The sequence below is a fragment of the Ictalurus punctatus genome, chromosome 18, assembly GCF_001660625.3.
Source record: "Ictalurus punctatus breed USDA103 chromosome 18, Coco_2.0, whole genome shotgun sequence".
In the NCBI taxonomy this organism is placed as follows: domain Eukaryota; kingdom Metazoa; phylum Chordata; class Actinopteri; order Siluriformes; family Ictaluridae; genus Ictalurus; species Ictalurus punctatus.
The window spans coordinates 8,308,781-8,330,000 of NC_030433.2; the positions used below are offsets into that span (position 1 = coordinate 8,308,781).

Genomic DNA, 21,220 nt, shown 5'->3' on the forward strand with positions numbered 1-21,220 from the left:
GAAGTTAAATCACTGTACTTTTAAAAGCTCCATGAACCTCACTTTATTGAAGGAAACACTTTAAAAATAGGATTTATTGTTTCAAGTAAAACAGGTACATTTTCATAATTCTAAACAATTAGATATTTACAGGAAGGAAGGAAGGAAGGAAGGAAGGAAGGAGAGAGACAATGAAGCCAAGAGAGGAAAATGTGACATGCACACGAGAGGCAGCAAGGCTCAGGAATTCCTGCTGTTTCTCAGCGTCTCTAATCCATAGTTTGTGTTTGAGCTGCACAAGGTGCTCATGGAGACTCTTTAGTGGCTCAAGTGAAACTACTCGGCTTCTTGGTGGAGTTTTCCACCACCCAGTGATGGGTCAGGACACCCTGGATAGGAAGTCGATGCATTGGGTTGTGTTTCAAAAGCCTGTTGATCAGATCTCTAGCACCTTCGCTCACATGGGACGGATAAGTGAACTCGACCTGCAAAAAAGGGACAATTTTTAAAATAAATAAATAAATAAATAAATACACGAGTAAACAGTGAGAAGTGTGAAAGAGGGAAAAGAAAATGTTCACAAATAAGACGCCGATATTAAACTGCAGGAATATTGGGATATATAAACAACCAGCTGAAATGTAAAATAAGGGATAAAAAGAACAGAGTGGAGTTCCTGTGACCACACCAAAGTGGTTTTATTCCTTTTAAACAACAGAAATTCACCAATGATTTTTTTTTTTCTTAAAAAATTAAAGTCATACTCAACCTTTTATAGCTGCATTTACATTTTATGAAACGTCTGCAAAACACACTAGTTCCTGTTCTCACTTATGTTACAGCAGCTATGAACAGTCGCTTCCTCACCAGCCCTCTCTTTATTCTCTCTCGAAGTTAATAAAACAAATAAATACATTTTTTTTTTACAAAAGCAGCGACATTGGATACGCCATCCATAAAACGTTACATAAACAATCATCTCCTTAGATAAAATTTTAAACAGTTTTAAAAAAAAAACCCAATCAGACGGTCTCGAATGCAGTCTGCTGATGATCAGAGGAGGAATCGGTGTTATTTTACACATCTGCTTAATTTCCTAGGGCATGTATCATTATAGTATCCAAGGTTACTAGAGTTAACAATTCTTAAATCATTTGTACACAAGCAGGCATCATCAACACTTAGAGGAAGATCATCCAGCATTCGGGTCGCGATTTCGTGCCAACCAATTTCGCCCGGCGAATCGGTCCTTGCGCTTACCCTGGAGATTTTCCGGTACGTTTCTTCGTGGCTCTTCGTCTCGAAAGGAGGATTCCCGACTAGGAACTCATAACAGAGAACTCCCAGACTCCAGAGGTCCACTTTTTCATCATGGGTTTTGCCCTCGATCATCTCTGGAGGAAGGTAGTCCAGCGTGCCGCATAGTGTGGACCTCCTGTGGATTAAATAACACACACCAACATAAGAATTAAGCCATAGAATTATAAAGTCTCGCTTTTATAACATGTAATTAAACCATTAAACCAGCAAGGATTTGACCTGAAGTGAAGGAAATGCAATCTGCTGTGCAACATGATCAGTCTCTCCAGTGTTTTTACACTACGTACACATGCCATGATCTCTCGAATAAATAAAAACACACCTTGAGGACGGCGTGTGGACAGACCAGCCGAAATCTGCAATCTTCAGCTCCCCGTTTGCTCCCAATAACAGATTCTCTGGTTTAATGTCTCTGTGGATGACTTTCTTTGAATGGCAGTAGTACAAAGCATCGGCTAGCTCCATTATATACTGCAAAAACACAAAATAAACCAATTTTTAAAAAAATAATGCGAAAATGCAACAGTTTAGTTCAAATAATATGACGGTGAGCCACGTTTTGTTATTTCGCCCTACTCTAACCTCAGCTTGAAAACAAAAGTACATGCAACTAATGTGCCAAAAGGTTTTCCAATGATAAACAACTATTAAAAGAAGTCAGAAGGCCTTTTCAATTCAGTTTAATTTGTATAGTGCTTTAAATCTACCTCCGGATTTCTGTAAAGCTGCTTTATGGCACTTATTGTGTAAAAGATTAAAAACTCCCTGAGACAACATCAAAGAGGAAGTAGATTTCTGAGTAACACTAGATAATGGGATTATAATTAGTTACACCAAACAGGTATAGAAGAGTAAAGACAAACAGTACCAAGTGTGTTTACAGAATGTTCAGCATGAGCAGCAAAAAACACGTAGAGGTGGAATTAAGGCTGGGCAATATAATCGATACAATATCGATATTGTGATAAACGATTACGTCATGCACTTTTGCAAGAAATCGAAAAAAAAAGTCAATTGCTAAAAAGTAAACGGCACCAAGCGGAAGCCGTTGATTTGCCAAAAATAACTTGAAAAGTATCGTCAAATTCGGTTTAACGTTTTCTTTATTTTACTACTGTTTCACGGACAGTTTGTGAGCCAGATTACATATCGTGATGCGCGTCGTGCATCATAGAAACATCCACAAGTATTGTGATGATATATCTGTCTCATAATCGCACAGCCCTAGATGGAACCACTGCTTAAGTTTACGCTCGAATACCAAGCGCTCGGCCAGGTCTTATTTAATATCTACGTTCTCGGTGTGGCTCGTAGCGCTGATCATGTTCCGTCTCCTCAGCATGAAGGTGAAACTACAGAGCACAAAGAGATGACCTGATTGGCAGGAAAAACGTACGTTATCCCCCGCCCCAGCAAGAGAACGGACTAATGCCGTTTTAAAAGTCGTTTCATAAAGAGTCATCACACACACACACACACACACACACACACTTTTATATGGAATGTATACAGAAACTAGGCTGAAACCTGTGCGTCGGGTTTTGGGAAGTGCAAAACCTTACACTGTACAACTTCAAACAATGACATTAAAATCCCAAACAGTGCAGCATCAGTGAAAAATTCCCTTGAGCCTCAAACAGTTTCACAGAGCTTGCGAATCATCAGAAATAAAATATTCTCTGATTATATAGTTTCCTCCTCAGGTTATAACATTATATCCATCACGCTGCATGAGTCGATTATATAAAAACCTGCACGTCCACCTTTTGTTCATCAGAATGAATTGTTAAAAAAAAAAAAAAAAAAATTAAAAAAAAAAAAAATTTAATTGCTTGCTATTCACTTGGGCGTCACCCGTCGTATTTTTAAACTGAAAGCTGGTACACGATGTGCTGTCACAAAACCATGCAGAGGGGGGAAAAAAGGGAAATTAAAATCACAGGACATGGTGCCAGTGCAAGCATTCGTTTCATTGTGGATTTTAAAATAGTTTTACTTTGAAAGAACTTGCACTGCACATTTGACAGAACATACAAATCAACGGGAATTACCGCTCGGATTATAATAAACACGTAGCACAAAACGTTCTTCAAAACAGGAATTACGTGAAATACTTTTCATTTTAATCAAATCCTGGCCACTATTGCTCCTTTACACCTCCTGAATTCAGGATTCTGATCGTTCACAAGAATGTGCACTTTCTACTGTGTTGGTTATCTGTATCTATAGCCCTTAACGGGTCATAAATGGATTTATTTTTTAAATGAGGTGTAACCAAAGACATGAGGTTTTCTGATGTTATAAAGCATTAACATGTAACAAATGAAGGGATAAAAATAAATAAAGAAATAAAAGAACGTTTATAAAAATAAATAAATATTTAAAAAACTTGCATGTGTTGTCATTTTAATAAATTAACACGATTGTGTTCTCACCGTGGCGCTGCGCTGATCATCGAACATCCTGCAGCGCTGCAGCTCTCCGTACAGCTCGCCTTTAGGAGCGAACTCCAGGATGAGGTAGACGCGCGCAGAGTCATGGAAGTAACCGTACAGGCGCAGGATGTTGGGATGCCTGTGAGGTCACGGGTGAGAAAAAGGACCTGTAGCTCATGCACTCAGTCAGCAGATTGGGTTGCAAAGAATTCACATTCACACACACCTGAGATGCGACTGGATCTCCACCTCTCTCCTCAGCTGGTGCTCCACGCCGGCTTTCTCCAGCTGCTTTTTAAAAAGCACCTTCAGGGCCAGGATGAACTTTGTCTGTCGCTCTCTGGCCAAGTACACGCTTCCGAACTTGCCCTTCCCGAGAGCCCTGCCAATGTCGAAGTTCTCCAGACTCCACGGCTTCCTGAAGAACAAGGGGTGTGGGGTTGGGGGGGGGCTGTCAAATCCAGATGCTCTGAGGGCATGAGGTCCATGTCTTTGGGTTAAACAGCCGGTTCGTTCAAAACGATCGTAAATGTGCCATTTAATAGTCAACGATTTAAATCTTTATTATACGGTCGTGTATAACTGATTTTAAACACCAAAATTCCTCTTTATCCCCGCCCCCACAAAACCTCATTAGCATCCGAGAGCGTGCAACTTTTGGAAAACATTTAGAATTGAGAAATATGGCTTTTTCCATCAACAATCCTGATTTCACACTTTCTGGTTTTTCCCAGTTGTCCTATTGGAAATGGCTGCAATAAATAAATAAATAAATAAATAAATGAATGAATGAATGAATGAATGAATGAATAAGCACTCCACTCATGAGGGACGTCAGACGGGTTCATTTAAAACCACGAACCCATCAGGCTGCGAGCAAAAAACAAGCCATGTATATTCCGCCATATTAACGAAAGTGTGTACATTGATTGCCTGTAAAGTGCAAAGCACTTCCCTGACACGGCTCATTTGCATTTAGCGAAACCCTCAAAACTCCATAAAAGGTCAAGTGCACAGGCAGCCGGGAGCACGAAATGAACTATCAGGGTAAAGGCTGAAAAACCAGAAGAAGCGGAAGTTATTTTGATTTGCTAAAAATGTAGAAAAATATTAAACAAATAACAATAAACGAATGCTAAACCTTGCATCAGCTGTTTTTCTTTTTGATTTCACTAAATGTTCTCAATGGTGCTCTTGAACGCTGAAACAGTGAACTAGCATGAGGATGCATTTTGGTTACACTCGCCAAAGCTCTTCTACAAGTTGCTCTGGATAAGGGATGTCTCCTAAACGCTGTAATTTAAAAAATAAACAACGTAAACAACAGTACATTCCAGATATAAAAGTGCTGTAATCCATGCACATTATGTAATTAAGTAGGTCTTTACATTCGTAAGTGTTTAGTGTTCTAAATTGCGTAAATTTACACACGAGTAGGCTACAGACGTTTTTCCCGCATTGACAGGATGTCCACGAAAACCAGATTTCTTGGGTAAACCCTCACATGAACAATAGCGTGATAAACAAGGCCTAGTTTGTGTATTTTTTGGGATGCATGACTTACTTCTCAGCGTTGGATGCATTAGTCGTTCCATTGGTAGGTTTAGCTGAAGAAAGAACAAAAAAAACTAAAAAATTAAACTCACATTTCAAAACACACAGAGCATCTTACAATAAGCAGAAATAAAGTTAAAGTGCTTACGGTTAGGCTTGTCCTGCTTGTGCTCTGTGAATTTAACACACTCTGTGGCGGTGTGAGCGGGTTTGAGCTGACTCTGTGCTGGTTGTGGTTTGGGTTGAGTCTGAGCAGGGTTAATGTTCTGCTCTCCGCCGCACGAGCTTTTCTGTTCACTCCGAGGCCGCTGGACACGCTGCGGGCCCTGAGAAACGCAGAGGACGGATGTTTGGCTCGGGGTCGGTGCCGGTTTGTGGCAGCCCTGCATAACTGGAACCCTCTTCGGCAAGTTGCTTAAACCCTGAAAGCGGGGGAAAGTTTAAAAACGAATGTAAAATACAAAAAGGAACGAACATAGTCACAAAAAGACAACGTGTAGAGGTCAGCGTTCAAGCTACAAGTCACTTGCAGTGCAGAAACAATTACCAAGCTGTCATGAACAGGAGGAATTAGATCACAACACCTCCTGGGTGAATCATGTTTCTAATTGACTCCAGTTCCTTAGAAATAACTCACTGGAGGACTAACAAACATTACAGAGATTAAAACAAAAGCAAAGCTGCCAGGTATATTGATACTGAGGCTAAATCAACACCACACTGTACACATCCCTCAGGCGCAGGATTTCACATCACATGATACTGACATTTCATCATGGGTCACCTTTATTAAAACACAATCAAGCACACCGTGCCACAACACTGAAAGCTCATTACGATTTATACGAGCTCTACCTGAGATATGAAATTAAACAAGGTATCTCTCCCTCTCTTTTTTTTTTTTACCTTTTCACTGTCTGCTTTCTGAATCATCAGGTCCTTGGATGATCTGATCCTAGCAGCAGGATCCATACCCTAAACAGAGGCAGAGGAGCACAGTGAGGAAATGCAACACTGAACCAACAACACAAAACAACTCGAACAGAATTTTTATTATTTTGTTTTTTTACATTATTGGCACACAAACAGAAAGTGCTTTGCATGCAGCATCCAGGCTAGGTCTGGAATTTACCTTAGAAGCTTGGCATTATATCCGAAATATCGCATAAATCATCAGCGAATAAAGCACCACTTCCATCCCACACGTCAAGAGAACAAAACAGTCACTTCAGGGGAAACTGCCGCAAACTAACAATACAAAATGGCCATTTTTGCAACCGGGGAAGCCATCATGGAGAAATTTTACAAAGGGAGCACTGATTTTTGCAGTATCGAGCCATCCTGTTCTTTACTACACAACTTGGAAAGATTATAAAAACAGCTCGCGTGAAGCAGCGGAAGTTGACAGATGAGGTCATATCCAGTTTCCACCCATATTTGATGTGGCATCAGACAAAAAACACATGTTTAAAGCCCAGTGTGATCAAGGTTTTATCCAAAATAAATAAACAAAAATACATTTCAATTGAGCACATGTAATTTTTATGCAAGATTTTATTTGCATCTGCTATCCCCATTCAACATTGTGGGTTTTTTTTTTTGCAATATCACAAAATTCGCATAAAAATATGCAGATGGAGAAACAGCTAATGTAGCGCAACCCTCTGAAAGACAGGGCGCATGAATACAACCTTGTTATTCGCCTTACGGCCGGAACTACTTCTGCCCAAACACAATGGAGAAGCACCGTGATATAACGTGCTCAATCACCAATACTTAACCTTTTCATCTTCTTTTATATCTAAAACACTGTATTTAGAAACTCCATTCAGTGTAATAATAGTAAACATCATTTATTATTAGTGAAATCAACACATTACTTACATTTAGGGTCATTAGTGAGAAAGTTTTATAGTTCTAGGCATTTATTACTGAAAACACTTCTCAATAATTGTCCTTTAGCTAGTTAGCTGATTTCCTAATGCGGTGTAAATTAGCTAGTTATCTAAATTTAAATATTAAAGGCGCGTTATAGTGGGTGGATCACAAACCAATGAACGTTCCCTACATAGGGTCACTAGATATAAACATAAATGAATGGTTATACGCCCTACATATTCCCCAGTTCATGTTCAACACGCAGCGGTTTTGACATACAGCCAGTGAGTCATTAGTAGCCAAGAAATCGAATATGTATTTAAATACAAGCAATATGTGGTTAATATCTACAAATAACTTACATTAAATAACAAACTTACAGCGTCTAAAACGTTCAGCAGCACTTCAGGAGACCGTTGAGCCTAAACGTTGTCTTGCTAGCGTGACCGATTAGCTGGCCAAGTTAGCAATTAAGCGAACGCTAACCCCTAAAAATAACTTCTATATAAAAAGTGACTTGTGACAAAAACAATATCAAACGTTGTCTTATATACACACATATATCTATATCATTAGTTTAAAATATCTATCTGCTATTAAAAGTGTTATTTAACAGATCGACCCCAGACAGCGGAACAACCCGAGCTGCGAATGGAGGACAGGCTGAGCGGTTTAGTTTCAAATATCCCCCCTTTTAAAGGCCTTTAACATTGGCACGGCTCTGATTGGTCAGAACGAGTGTCATCCTCGACTCCTATTTGCTGAGAGGGATTCTAGTTTTCGTGATGACTAGAGCCGCAAGGAAAGTCGGGAAATGCTGAGAGTACATGTTTTAACCTTTGTTGTTGTTGTTATTATTATTATTATTATTATTATTATTATTATTATTATTATTATTATAGCCAGTTTAAATCGATTGAATTACTGTACGTAATTTAGTTTTTTGTTTATTTTAAAATATAATATTCTTTGGTGTTTGTTTGCTTTCTTGTTTGTTTTAGCAGAGGAATATAGTCTTCTTTGGTTCTCTATATAAATACTATACATTACCTAATACCAAACCTTATCCTTAACAGATAGATAGATGAACTGCAGTGTCCTTCGTAAAGGAGCATTAGTTAAGATTAGGCCTCTTACAACTAAAGTCCCTATGAAGTGCCTTGTAACACACCTAGCGTTATTCGATGTGCTGACATAATTTCCACTGAAACAGGAAGTCAGAGTGGTTCTTCTTCCTCTTCTTTTTGTTATAATGGCGGGTGGCAAACCACTAAAGGTGGTCCCGCCACCTACTGGACTAATACTACTACTACTACTACTACTACTACTACTACTATTACTAATAATAATAATAATAATAATAATAATAATAATAATAATAATAATAACTTTAAAAAAGAATATACTATAAAATAAACAAACTAATAATAATAATAATAATAATAATACCAAAACAATAATACATAAATAAGAGAAAAATAAAGAGATAAATAGCTATATAGTAGATATTCCTACTAGGTTACTAAAGTCTCTCACTTATCCCAGTATTTTTTAAATAGTTTATTAGGGGGCGGTGCATTTTCCCAGATGTTTTCCCCAGCAAGTTCTCTAGTGTCATGTTTTGTTTTCCAATCTGCATCTCTAGCTCAGTTCTTTCCTCCTCATACCTTTTGCAGTCTAACAGAATGTGTTTTACCGTCTCTTGTGTACTGCAGTGTGTGCTGAGTCCAGTGGTATGTTTTCCTATTCCATTTAATGCTAGATTTAAGCCAGCATGATTTAAGCCAGCATATTCTAAAACGCGTAATTATCATCTCTTCCTTTGAGTTTCTGCCCTGCCTCACACTCATGCCTCCTTGTTTTTGTATGGTATATAGGTGCCGTCCGGTGTCAGCTGTGTCCCAGTATTCCTGCCATGTTTTATGCACGTGTCCCTTTATAATGGTTTTGATCTCTGCTCTACTTAATGGTACTTGTATATCAACTGTTTCATGTTTTATCAATCTTTTTGCCAGTACATCCACAATTTCATTCCCTTCTATCCCTACATGTGCAGGAACCCAAAAGAAGGAAACACTCAGCCCCTTAGCATGAAGTATGAGAAGCAAATTAAGTATTTGGTAAACAATGTCTTGTCTGCATGATGTTTTTGAAGGCTGTATGCTTGATAGTGCTGATAGACTGCCAGAAGCTATAGCGACATCTTGGCTCTGATGATTTTTTTAAAAAACCACTGCAGTGCCAATAGGACTCCTAATAATTCTACAGTGTACACTGATAACTGATCGGTCACCCTTTTTTTGACTGCTACTTCATACCAAGGAATGTCTCTGGCTGTTTTGACCCATCTGTATATATGAGTAATTTATCCTGATATTGGTCCATATAATTTTGAGTTATTATCCCTTGTGGTGCTATTTTAGAATTCTCTTTTAATATTCGTTGTAATCTTGTATCTACAGATGGTTTTATGAATCTCCAGGGTGGTACAGTTGGTATCGCTTACTTGTAGCTGACTGAGACCTGCATTTAAGTCAGGGTGGTATTGAGTATATTGAGTATATACATATTTGGTGGCTCCTCCCCCCTTTTAAAATAGCCAATAGTGTTTAGCTTACCTCACAGCCTTCACAGCCTGAGCTGTACTTGATAGTTAGTTCTGTGCAATTTTATAAAGCTGTGGGCGGGACACTGCAGATTCTAGAGAGCATTTGATTGGACAGAAAATCTGCACTGCACTGAGGGGAAAAATCGAGTTAGATTGTGGCTGTCCAAGATGGCCGCCTCCATAACATATTCCAGTGTTCAGGTACACTGTGAAGTTTACATGTTTTTGGTTTACATATCCATAAGTTTACATATCCATGTTTTTGGATGACAGTAAATCACTCCATATCCTAAACCAATTAATGACGTGTGTGTGACAACACTGGAAATATTTTGGGTGAAACATGCTAGTATGTGTTAGCCTCTTAGCGGGGTGGTTGGTATAAATAGGCTAGCAGAGCTATTCTCTCCGGTCTTCAAATGATATCAGTATAAGGTTTCATTTTTTGGCATCCATTCTGTTTATTTGCAAATGTCTTAAGGCTCATTACCTTTTTTTAAAAAATCTTTTCTGTGGAACTAAGTGTGACTGTAACACAAATGGTTTGTAAGAAAAATACAAAAGAATGTTATGAAGAAGTCACGGGTTTGCCCCAATACCATCGATGTGACCTCGTAATATAATCCATTGCTCAACCCTAATATTTTCACTGCCGGCTAGAGATATTATACATTAAATGTAAGAATTTAAGCTCCACTGCTTAATCTCACGACCAGACATCACTGCCTCGTAGCTCCAGCAAATAAAGAAAACAAAAGTAATGAAGAAAATGCTAAACATCAAACATGTTTTACATGTTCAAACGCCTACACCAAAAATCTGTAGGCATTTGAAGGACTATGGAACATTCCAGAATTATTTTTTTTATTGTATTATGTAGATGTACATGATCGTTATCGTTCATGCTATTCTTATCACAGAGAACGTGAATTTCTATGCTGTGAGTCAGCAAACCGATGCAACCTGTTACCCAAGATGGGCCTAGTGTCAGAAAATGGTCAATGTGATTATTTTATTTGATTTAAAGTAAATATGGCTCAAGGTTCTCACCGTAAAAAACTATATGCAATAAAATGTTAAGCCATCCATCAATCCATTTTCTGTACTGCTTATCCTGTACAGGGTCGTGGGGAGTCTGGAGCCTATCCCTCAGGGTAAAAGGCAGGGGACACCCTGGACGGGGTGCGAATCCATTGCACACACAATCACATACACACAACGGACAATTTAGAGATGCCAATCAGCCTACAATGCATGTCTTTGGACTGTGGGAGAATACTGGAGCACCCAGAGGAAACACCTGAAGCACGGGGAGAACATGCAAACTTTTTTCAAAACCCCAAACCCTGGAGGATAATCTTTAATCTTATTCCAGTTACATTATGTATATACTTTCTTTAAAAAAAAGTTACACAGGTCAATTTCCATATATATATATATATATATATATATATATATATATATATATATATATATATATATATATATATATATATATATATATATATATATACACACACACACATTTGTAAGTCATTTGTAAGATGCTTTGGATAAAAGCATCTGCTAAATGAATAATTGTAACACTCATCTTTGTTTTTAATATAAATAAAATATCATCTTTTTAAATCCTTCATATAGTTTCATCATGAAACTCTGCAAGTTCTTCTCCACCCTATTAAGTAAAATTACCCAGCAAATTAATTGAATGTAATAATTAAAAATATATATATATGAATAATTGCTGCAGGTACAAGGTGGTGTGAGTTTCTGTTACGACACCAAAACTGATTATTTTCCTCTAACAGCACATCCCGATGTGTTCATCCCTCGTATACCACAAACATTTTTTAACGATGACAGGTTTAACGAAATAACACTCAACAGATAGGCTGAGGGTGTGGAACTGTTCTTCTGAAGTGAGATTGATTTAATTATATAATCCATGGAACCTGTTGAAGTCACTTATCCAAACATAAATTCATGATCCTTGGTGGTTGTGTTGAATTTTCACCAGTTCCTCAGTTTTTGGTGTTTCTCCAGCTTTGTGGAATTCCTGGTCATTAGATTTGGTGAATGGGTGTGTGAATGTGTATGTGATTGTGCCCTGCGATGGATTGGCACCCTGTCCAGGGTGTACCCCGTCTCATGCCTGATGCTCCCTGGCATAGGCTCCAGGTTTCCCCATGACCCTGAAAAGGATTAAGCGGTATAGAAGATGGATGGATGGATAGATTTGGTGACATTTGGTTATGGTTTCTGCATTCATACTATGTTTGCCTTGGGGGGGGATTCCAGCATTTATGTTGTTAAGATATCAGGCTATGATAATTGACCAGATCTGAAGATTTAAACTGAAACACATTCGTGGGAAAGGAAAGTGATGAAATCCGACCAAGGTAATGACAGAAACTGTTACTAAGCAGTGCTTTGGATTGTACCACCTTGGAGGAGTCATTTCAGATTGATGGACTTTAATTACAGGTGTAATTCCAAGATTGTCATATTTACATTGCACTTAGGGTTGGATTGTGTTCCTGAAGTGGAATCGTGTGCCAAAGCTGGCAGGAATGTCAGAGCATGATAGAACATGTGATGGAAAATCACGTTTTTTGGTAGATTGTGACAGATTAAAACACAAACAATTGTGACAGATTAAAACAATAATCATTGCATTATGTTTGGGATTACTTATTCATTCATTAAAATGTTCTTTCAAAATGTTCTTTCGCTCACACCTTTGTTTTCTCTATCTAACAAAACACATTTAATACTGTTTGGAAAGCAATGCCATTGTGTGTGTGTGTGTGTTTGTGGGTGTGTATGTAGGGGTGTGCTTTTTTTTGATTAATTTAAAAAAAAATTAATTAACCTTAATTACTTCATGAATTCATTATTTAAAACCTTAGCTGCATGAGAAATCTATGTGAAGAACTGTAATATGAGTATTATGTTCACATATTTGCCATTCCATTCGCTTTAAAAAAAAATTGTTGTTACGAGAGATGCAGAAAGATGTTTAATGCAGTTTAAGCTGGCAAATGAATGTAAAAGTGTGACATAATTGTGTGTGTGTGTGTGTGTGTGTGTGTGTGTGTGTATGTGTGTTTGTGTGTGTGTTTGTGTGTGTGTTTTATAGTGTTGAGACGTGGACTCCACAAGACCTCTGAAGGTGTGCTGTGGTATCTGGCACCAAGACACTAGCAGCAGATAATTTAAGTCCTGTAAGTGGTGAGGTGGGACCTCCGTGGATCGGACTTGTTTGTCCCACAGATGCTCGATCGGATTGAGATCTTGGGAATTCGGAGGCTGAGTCAACACCTTGAACTCTTTGTCATGTTCTTCAAACTGTTCCTGAACAGTTTCTGCAGTGTGTCAGGGAGCATTATCCTGCTGAAAGAGGCCACTGCTATTAGGGAATTCTGTTACCATGAAGGGGTGTACTCGGTCTGCAGCACTGTTTAGGTAGGTGCGTGTCAAAATGACATCCACATGAACACCAGGACCCAAGGTTTCCCAGCAGAACATTGCCCAGAGCATCACACTTCCTCCACCGGCTCGCCTTCTTCCCATAGCACAGGTGTGTCCAGTCTTATCTGCAAAGGACCACAGGACCACTTTTGGTAGGTACAAACCACTACATACGGGGAACACTGCACAAGACCTGCTGTTTTGGAGATGCTCTGACCCAGTCGTCTAGCCGTCACAATTTGGCTCTTGTCTGTCTTTTTGTTTCCTGCTTCCAATACGTCAACTTCAAGAACTGACTGTTCACTTGCTGCATAATATATCCCATCCCTTGACAGGTGCCACTGTAATGAGATAATCACTGTTTATTCACTTCATGTGTCAGTGGTTTTAATGTTATGGCTGATTGGTGTGCTTATAGTTGTGAGAACAATGTTGCTGGAATATATGGGCACTAAGCATAAGCTAGCAGTGTTTGAGGATAACAATTCACCTATCTAGCACATAAGCACTCAGAGTTTTATATACGCGATATGAAAACAGAATGACAGTCTAAATGAGACTAAATCCATCCGGAACATCAACATTTCCCACAGATGTGTTGGTAAATTACTAATAAAGGGTTCCATATGACTAAAATGACAGTGTAATTAAACTTAGTGTAAATCGCTAAAAGAACCGCTGCCATGTTGAGAAACAATACATTGTCTCCGAATATTTTACTTCTGAAAAGGATTCTTCAGCATTATGTAATAAAAAATTAGTAGTGTTTTTCGGAAATAACATTTTACAAAATAGGGGTTTTTATGACTATGAAATAAAGACAATTCCAGCTGGTGACTGTTTCTGATCACGATAATTTAATGATGTGTATTTATCCACCAATGTTTGCAATTCTTATGTACTTATTAGACGTAAAGCAGGATGTGGGCTCTAAATCAACTGGCACATTGTTCCACTTTCCTGTTTTCTTAAATAAGAAAACAGGTTCTTCTGAGACAAAATGTGATACCATCTACTTCGGTGTTGTTTGGGTGACGAGGCCTTTTGGCTTACTTCCTGAAACAAAGCTAAAAAAAAAAAGAAAAAAAAGCAGCAGGTGGGTCAGTGATAAAATGACTAAAGACTTTTTAAAGTTAATTTATTATGGGGATTTGTGTTAATTATATATCTTTACAATTCTTTACTATATGCAGAACCGTATTATGCTAATAAATGATCAACATGAACATCGCTTATATTAAAATGTTATGTATGGTTTATGATTTTATGGTTATCCAGACACTGAGGTAAAACAGTGTGTTGCAAAACAACATTCTGACTATGGTGATAATTTGATTATGAATACGGTGGTTATGTTAATTGGCCTATGAAATGTTAAATTGCTATCTTTATGAGTATATTCCATTATGCCAGGCAGAGATTGTATAATTACATATTTCATATGGACAGGAATTATGACATAGGTGTGTATGACATAGGTGTGTATGTAAAAGCATGAGGAAATAGTATGAAATGGGTTCAAGAAAAATGTACATCGCAACTTGTACAACTGGAATTATTCTATTTGTAATCAGTTAGATTTAGAATTGCTTCATCTTGTGCAAAAGTGCCATCCAGGTCAGGATGGCGATGGATCTGGAGCCTGTCCTGGGAACAATTGGAACACACCATGGATGGGAGGCCAGTCCATCACAGGGCTTCAGTTATACACTCAGAGATAAACGAAAGAAAAAGTGCAATGTGTCATTCTTTTTGTTGGCAAATTGCTGTGGAATGAGAAGAATAAAACCCTGCTGTTATTGGAAAATGACTCAGCTTCAGCACGATACACAGTGTTTTATTCATTACATAATGCAAGTAGTGTGTGTGTATGTGTGTGTGTGTGTATGTATGTATGTGGGTGTGGATGTGTGTGTGTGGATGAATGTGGGTGTGGATGTGGATGTGTGTGTGGGGGGTGTGAGGGTGTGTGTGTGTGTGTGTGTGTGTGTGTGAGGGTGTGAGTGTGTGTGTGAGTGTGTGTGTGAGGGTGAGGGTATGTGTGTGTGAGTGTGTGTGTGTGTGTGTGTGTGAGTGAGGGTGAGGGTGTGTGTGTGAGTGTGTGTGTGTGTGAGTGTGAGGGTGTGTGTGAGTGTGTGTGTGAGTGTGTTTGTGTTAGTGTGTGTGTGTGAGGGTGTGTGTGTGTGAGTGTGAGGGGGTGTGTGTGTCTGTGTGTGTGTGTGAGTGTGTGTGTGTGTGTGTGTGTGTGAGTGTGTGTGTGAGTGTGTGTGAGTGTGAGGGTGTGTGTGTGTGTGTGTGTGTGTGAGTGTGTGTGTGTGTGTGTGTGTGTGTGTGTGAGTGTGTGTGTGTGTGTGTGTGAGTGTGTGTGTGTGTGTGTGTGTGTGAGTGTGTGTGTGTGTGAGTGTGTGTGAGGGTGAGGGTGTGTGTGTGTGTGTGTGTGTGAGTGTGTGTGTGTGTGTGTGTGTGTGAGTGTGTGTGAGGGTGAGGGTGTGTGTGTGTGTGTGTGTGTGTGTGTGTGTGTGTGTGTGTGTGTGTGTGTGAGTGTGTGTGTGTGTGTGAGGGTGCAGGCAGTACACAGTATAGGTATAATTTGCACTGGTATGTGTTGGTATTTATTTATAGGCCAGACACAAGGGAGAGTTGAGGTGTTGAGAGCTGTGGAATGTAATTACAGTCATAATTGGGTCATTCCAGAGGGCGTGATATGGTACCAGCACCGGTATGTGTGATACCTGCAAAAAATAGTGGATCGGATATCAGGGGGGAAAAAACTAATTCAGTCTGATCCTGTAGCAAGTTAAAATTGGATTTGGAAGGATTTTTGTAACTGGAAATATTTACATAAAAAAAACAGTTGATTGTTTCTTTTTGTTTTTTGATTGACTGTTAATGTTTACACTTTATTATATTTGCATAATTAAAAAATAATATTTTAAGTGTTTCAACTAAAAAAAATAATTTTAAAGCTTAGTAACTTTTAGAGAAAAATATTGGATGAGTATCGATATCGATATCGGCTGATGCTCACGGGTTCAGTGATCAGTATCTTAGATCATTTATTATTATTATCATTTCATTTAAAGTGTCTTTTTTGTTGCATAAAATTTGGTGTTGATATTTTGTATATACATATATATATATATATATATATATATATATATATACACACACACACATATGTACAGTATCTCACAAAAGTGAGTACACCCCTAAGTGAAAATGTCCAAATTGGGCCCAATTAGCCATTTTCCCTCCCCAGTGTCGTGTGACTTGTTAGCGTTACAAGGTCTAAGGTGTGAATAGGGAACAGGTGTGTTAAATTTGGTGTCATCACTCTCACACTCCCTCATACTGGTCACTGGAAGTTCAACATGGCACCTCATGGCAAAGAACTCTCTGAGGATCTGAAAAAAATAATTGTTGCTCAACATAAAGATGGCCTAGGCTATAAGAAGATTGTCAAGACTCTGACACTGAGCTGCAGCACGGTGGCCAACACCATACAGCGGTTTAACAGGACAGGTTCCACTCAGAACAGGCCTCGCCATGGTCGACCAAAGAAATTGAGTGCACGTGCTCAGCGTCATATCCAGACGTTGTCTTTGGGAAATAGACGTATGAGTGCTGCCAGCATTGCTGCAGAGGTTGAAGGGGTGGGGGGTCAGCCTATCAGTGCTCAGACCATACGCCGCACGCTGCATCAAATTGGTCTGCATGGCTGTCGTCCCAGAAGGAAACCTCTTCTAAAGATGATGCACAAGAAAGCCCGCAAACAGTTTGCTGAAGACAAGCAGACTAAGGACATGGATTACTGGAACCATGTCCTGTGGTCTGATGAGACAAAGATAAACTTATTTGGTTCATATGGTGTCAAGTGTGTGTGGCGGCAACCAGGTGAGGAGTACAAAGACAAGTGTGTCTTGCCTACAGTCAAGCATGGTGGTGGGGGTGTCATGGTCTGGGGCTGCATGAGTGCTGCTGGCACTGGGGAGCTACAGTTCATTGAGCGAACCATGAATGTCAACATGTACCGTGACATACTGATGCAGAGCATGATCCCCTCCCTTCAGCGACTGGGCCGCAGGGCAGTATTCCAGCATGATAATGACCCCAAACACATCTCCAAGACGACCACTGCCTTGCTAAAGAAGCTGAGGGTTAAGGTAATGGACTAAACCCTATTGAGCATCTGCAGGGCATCCTCAAATGGAAGGTGGAGGAGCACAAGGTCTCTAACATCCACTAGCAAAGTGTCATTTCTTCAGTGTTGTCACATGAAAAGATATAATCAAATATTTACAAAAATGTGAGGGGTGTACTCACTTTTTTGAGATACTGTATATATATATATATATATATATATATATATATATACACGCACACACAGTCACACAGACATATATATATATATATATATATATATATATATATATATATATTTTTTTTTTTTAAGATAATAAAGTATGTATTTATTTCTGTTAATTAAATAATTGTTCTAAACTATTTCAAATACAAAAAAGAATAATATGAAACATCTATTATCTACTAATACATTATATATATATATATATATATATATATATATATATATATATATATATATATATATATATATAAAATATCCATGGGTAAAAACAACAATAATAAAGAAAACCATTTTAAATGTCTATTTTCTAGTTTCATCCATCCATCCATCTTCTACCGCTTACTCCTTCAGGGTCGCGGGTTTTCTAGTTTCATTAGTAATATATTTTAATTCCATGTCTGCCAGTCTCTCTTGTGCATTTAATTTTTTCCTCTGTCACATCAGGGTGTTACTTCCACCAATTAATATAATTTTACATTTCAAATATAATTACATAATTAGCAATATTTATGATAGGTATAATTATTGTCAATATTGTGTTCTGGAGCCGTTTTTAGAACCGGTGAAACCAGTCTGACTCTCATGCATTCTTCATGCCTCACACACACACACACACCCACACACACACCCACACTTCCAAAAACACTTCCAGATACACTTATACCCTACATAAGGTGTAACGTCTTATTACTAACAGGTCGTGATGTCACTCAGTTAAAAGTGCTGCTGGTCCTGTTTGGTGTGTGACAGTCAGAACAGTGACTTCATGCCAGAAACACACACTCGCAGCCAGACAGCGACATTAAAGACAACGTACATTGGATTTGTGCAGATCTTTACTGAGGACATTTATAGACACACAGGTAAGATCTGAGACTTGGTGATGGGATGTAATGAGCTTTTAAATCTTGTAATATTGGATAAATCTCAGTCAAACCAGTAAAGAGTGCATTGTTCTCCAAGTCCTGGAGGTCTGACATGCACAGTGAGGTGACTGAGTAGAAAAATCACCTAAATGCTCTTCAATGGAGTAATTCCATAGATAAAATGTAATTCACAATGAATGCAAAAATCAGTGTCTTGCATTCATAAATTAACCGTACGCATCACTTACAACCATTTTCACACTCTCCATGTCCCAACCTTACACTTCTGATGGAAAGTCATTTAAAAAAAAAAAAAAACACAATATTTTGTAATACTGTGTAATATTAACATAAATGTGAAATGTAAATTTAGCAAAACTCAAATTTGTTTTAATTATATGAGCATTTACAATCCATTTAAGAATAATAAGAATAATCCAAAGAAAAAAAATAAGTATAAGATATGAACCACATAAATCTAATATAAATCAAAACCTAATAAAAGTAGACAGTGTGTGCTTGCTATATTGGTTCACATTTATAGGCTAGTGAAATGCTACTGAAACTTTATAATAAGATTTTATAATCAAGAACAATCACGGATACAGGAATTACAGAATCAGCTAATAACAACAAGAACAATAACAACAACAACAGCAAAAATCCTAAAAGCTGCATTTATTTATTTTCAATACATCAGTTGTGCATTTATATAGATTATATAGCACAATACATTTAATTTATTATATGATCAATTAACATAATTTTATCAAATTAAATTACATAAATATATTTTCCCAGCGAGTAGCTGATGAGGTAATGCACATGTTCATAGTAAGAGGGTGCTGAAAGACAATTTAATCTTCATGTATTAACATAGTGATTATAGACTAATTCCATGTAAAAGTTATGTATTTTAGCTGCATTTCACACGCGTGAGCACATCAAAGGTAGGATTAAAGTGATCTTTACTGGGTAATGATTAATATTTTACCTATAAACTTCATCTTTGAAAATGAACGTGAACATTTTTGTTTTACATTTTTTAAATGCACCGATTTTGCACCAGTTTTTTTTTTTTTATTGAACTTAATCAGAAAAAAACTATATTAATTAACTATTCAAAATTTGACATATGTTCACTGTGTACGCACATTTTATAGCGCGATTCTCCTGAATGCACAATTTCATACACACTGATTAAACTAACACACATTTCACAAGCTTAATTCTATGTAGTTAAGTTGAGTCTTGCATGTGTCAGTGACTGTCCACGTCTCTTTTCCCCAGTTTTAAATATTCATTTGAATTTATTTAATTTATTAATGAATTTATTTATAATTAGAAGAAACAATAAACTTTTATAAAAATTTGTTTCCTAAGGGAAGTATTTGTATGTGTGAATAATCCTGAATTTTTTACACAGTAGAATATAATCAGAAATGCATCAAAATCAATAGCTTTAAACTGTTTTATATATATATATATATATATATATATATATATATATATATATATATATATATATATATATATATATATATATAGTGACATTAAGGAATCATTGAGGAATTAGTTAGGGTTTGTGGGTTAGGGTTATATAAAATATAATGTTATATATTTCAGTCTTGCTTTTTAATCTGCATGACAAAGTGTTTAAAGGATCTGTTAAACGCGAATGTAAGGAAGTCCTGATATTGAAGGACTAGGCGGGCTTTCCACCAGCCAAGACATGTTTAGTGTCTGAATTATTTTCCCCCGGAGCTACAAAGCGAGTGTGATGATTTAAAGATGCATTTTGCAGGATGATAAGCTGTAAACTTAACACATGTAAGAGAACTGGTCATTTAGGTTATGAGAGACAGGGGAGAAATGGACTGAATTCCACTTTCTTTTAACCCGGAAATCACACACTTCTTAAATGCTATAAACGATAGAAATCAAGTGCCACACCTTTGACTTTGACGTCTACCTCCTGATCTCTGTCTCCGCCCCTTTTATCCTCCATGGATCACTGCATTCACCCGATAGTTATCAACAATTCAAGATAATATTTCTCAACTGTTGGTTGAACAATGAATTATTTTATTATTTTATTATTTTATTTTATTTATTTTTGCGGTTGGGAATCAGATTGGTTTTGTTTTGTTTTTTTGTTTGTTTTTTTTTACTCATATTTCCACTCAATGATAAGTTAATAATGGAAAAATACAGCAACGATGCAGCTTCCTGTCACAACCCAAAAGTTATTATTATTTTTATTATTATTATTCTCCTGCAACAGCATATCCAGAAGAGTTTGAACCCTCTCATACCACAGCAAATTTCCTACATTTATAATATTTCATTAATTGAAGAACATGTTGTACTTTTTATCTGTTTGTAGCTACTTGAAATGTTGAAAAAAGAAAAACATGTCCTCATGCAGGTGCAAAAACCACCCTGAAGCTGATTATTATCCAATAACAGCGCATGTTGAAGTGTATTAATCCTCGTACTACAACAATTTGCTAAAAATGACAATATTTCATTAATTAAAGAATGACACATTTTATTTTTTATCCATTTATAGTTATATTTAATGTAGTACAATATCCACAGACAAAAAATCTACTCATGCTAATTCAAATACAACCCTGATATTCATTGTTTTCCTATAATAGCACACCCTGAAGTCTTTTATTCCTCTTACTTCAGCAATTACAGCAATTTATTAATTATATAATGGCACTTGGTACTATTT

At 37.4% G+C, this 21,220-nt stretch overlaps 2 protein-coding genes across 5 annotated transcripts in view; one reads left to right on the forward strand and one right to left on the reverse strand.

Annotated features, from left to right (window-relative positions):
* Positions 1-56: 56 nt before the first annotated feature.
* On the reverse strand, positions 57-8,367 carry aurka (aurora kinase A). 4 transcript variants are annotated; one of them, XM_053687930.1, is made up of 9 exons: positions 8,338-8,367; positions 6,195-6,263; positions 5,437-5,710; positions 5,299-5,341; positions 3,961-4,152; positions 3,735-3,873; positions 1,622-1,770; positions 1,240-1,414; positions 57-464 (listed from the first exon to the last, which is right to left on the reverse strand). In XM_053687930.1, exons 2-9 carry the CDS (start codon positions 6,258-6,260, stop codon positions 306-308), a joined length of 1,197 nt encoding a protein of 398 aa, XP_053543905.1. In that variant the 5' UTR covers positions 6,261-6,263; positions 8,338-8,367; the 3' UTR covers positions 57-305. The 4 variants fall into 4 exon arrangements, with proteins under 4 accessions (XP_053543905.1, XP_017347313.2, XP_017347314.2 ...); XM_017491824.3 differs by lacking the exon at positions 8,338-8,367 and adding an exon at positions 7,547-7,850; XM_017491825.3 differs by lacking the exon at positions 8,338-8,367 and adding an exon at positions 7,529-7,850.
* A 9,923-nt stretch (positions 8,368-18,290) lies between these two features.
* Positions 18,291-21,220, forward strand: part of arid6 (AT-rich interaction domain 6) — a 10,336-nt gene continuing 7,406 nt past the window's right edge. Inside the window, exon 1 of the mRNA XM_017493331.3 lies at positions 18,291-18,474. The gene's annotated coding sequence lies outside the window, so the exon portion shown is untranslated. The remainder of the gene's footprint in view (positions 18,475-21,220) is intronic.

What these genes read in the sequence shown, in the direction of transcription:
- aurka (XM_053687930.1), bottom strand. Translation starts at nt 6,260, where the DNA reads ATGGATCCTGCTGCTAGGATCAGATCATCCAAGGACCTGATGATTCAG. An exon ending in CAAGCAGGACAAGCCTAACC is followed by an intron (nt 5,342 to 5,436) that starts GTAAGCACTTTA and finishes TTCTTTCTTCAG; the next exon opens with CTAAACCTACCAATGGAACG. An exon ending in CGTACCGGAAAATCTCCAGG is followed by an intron (nt 465 to 1,239) that starts GTAAGCGCAAGG and finishes CCTTTTTTGCAG; the next exon opens with GTCGAGTTCACTTATCCGTC.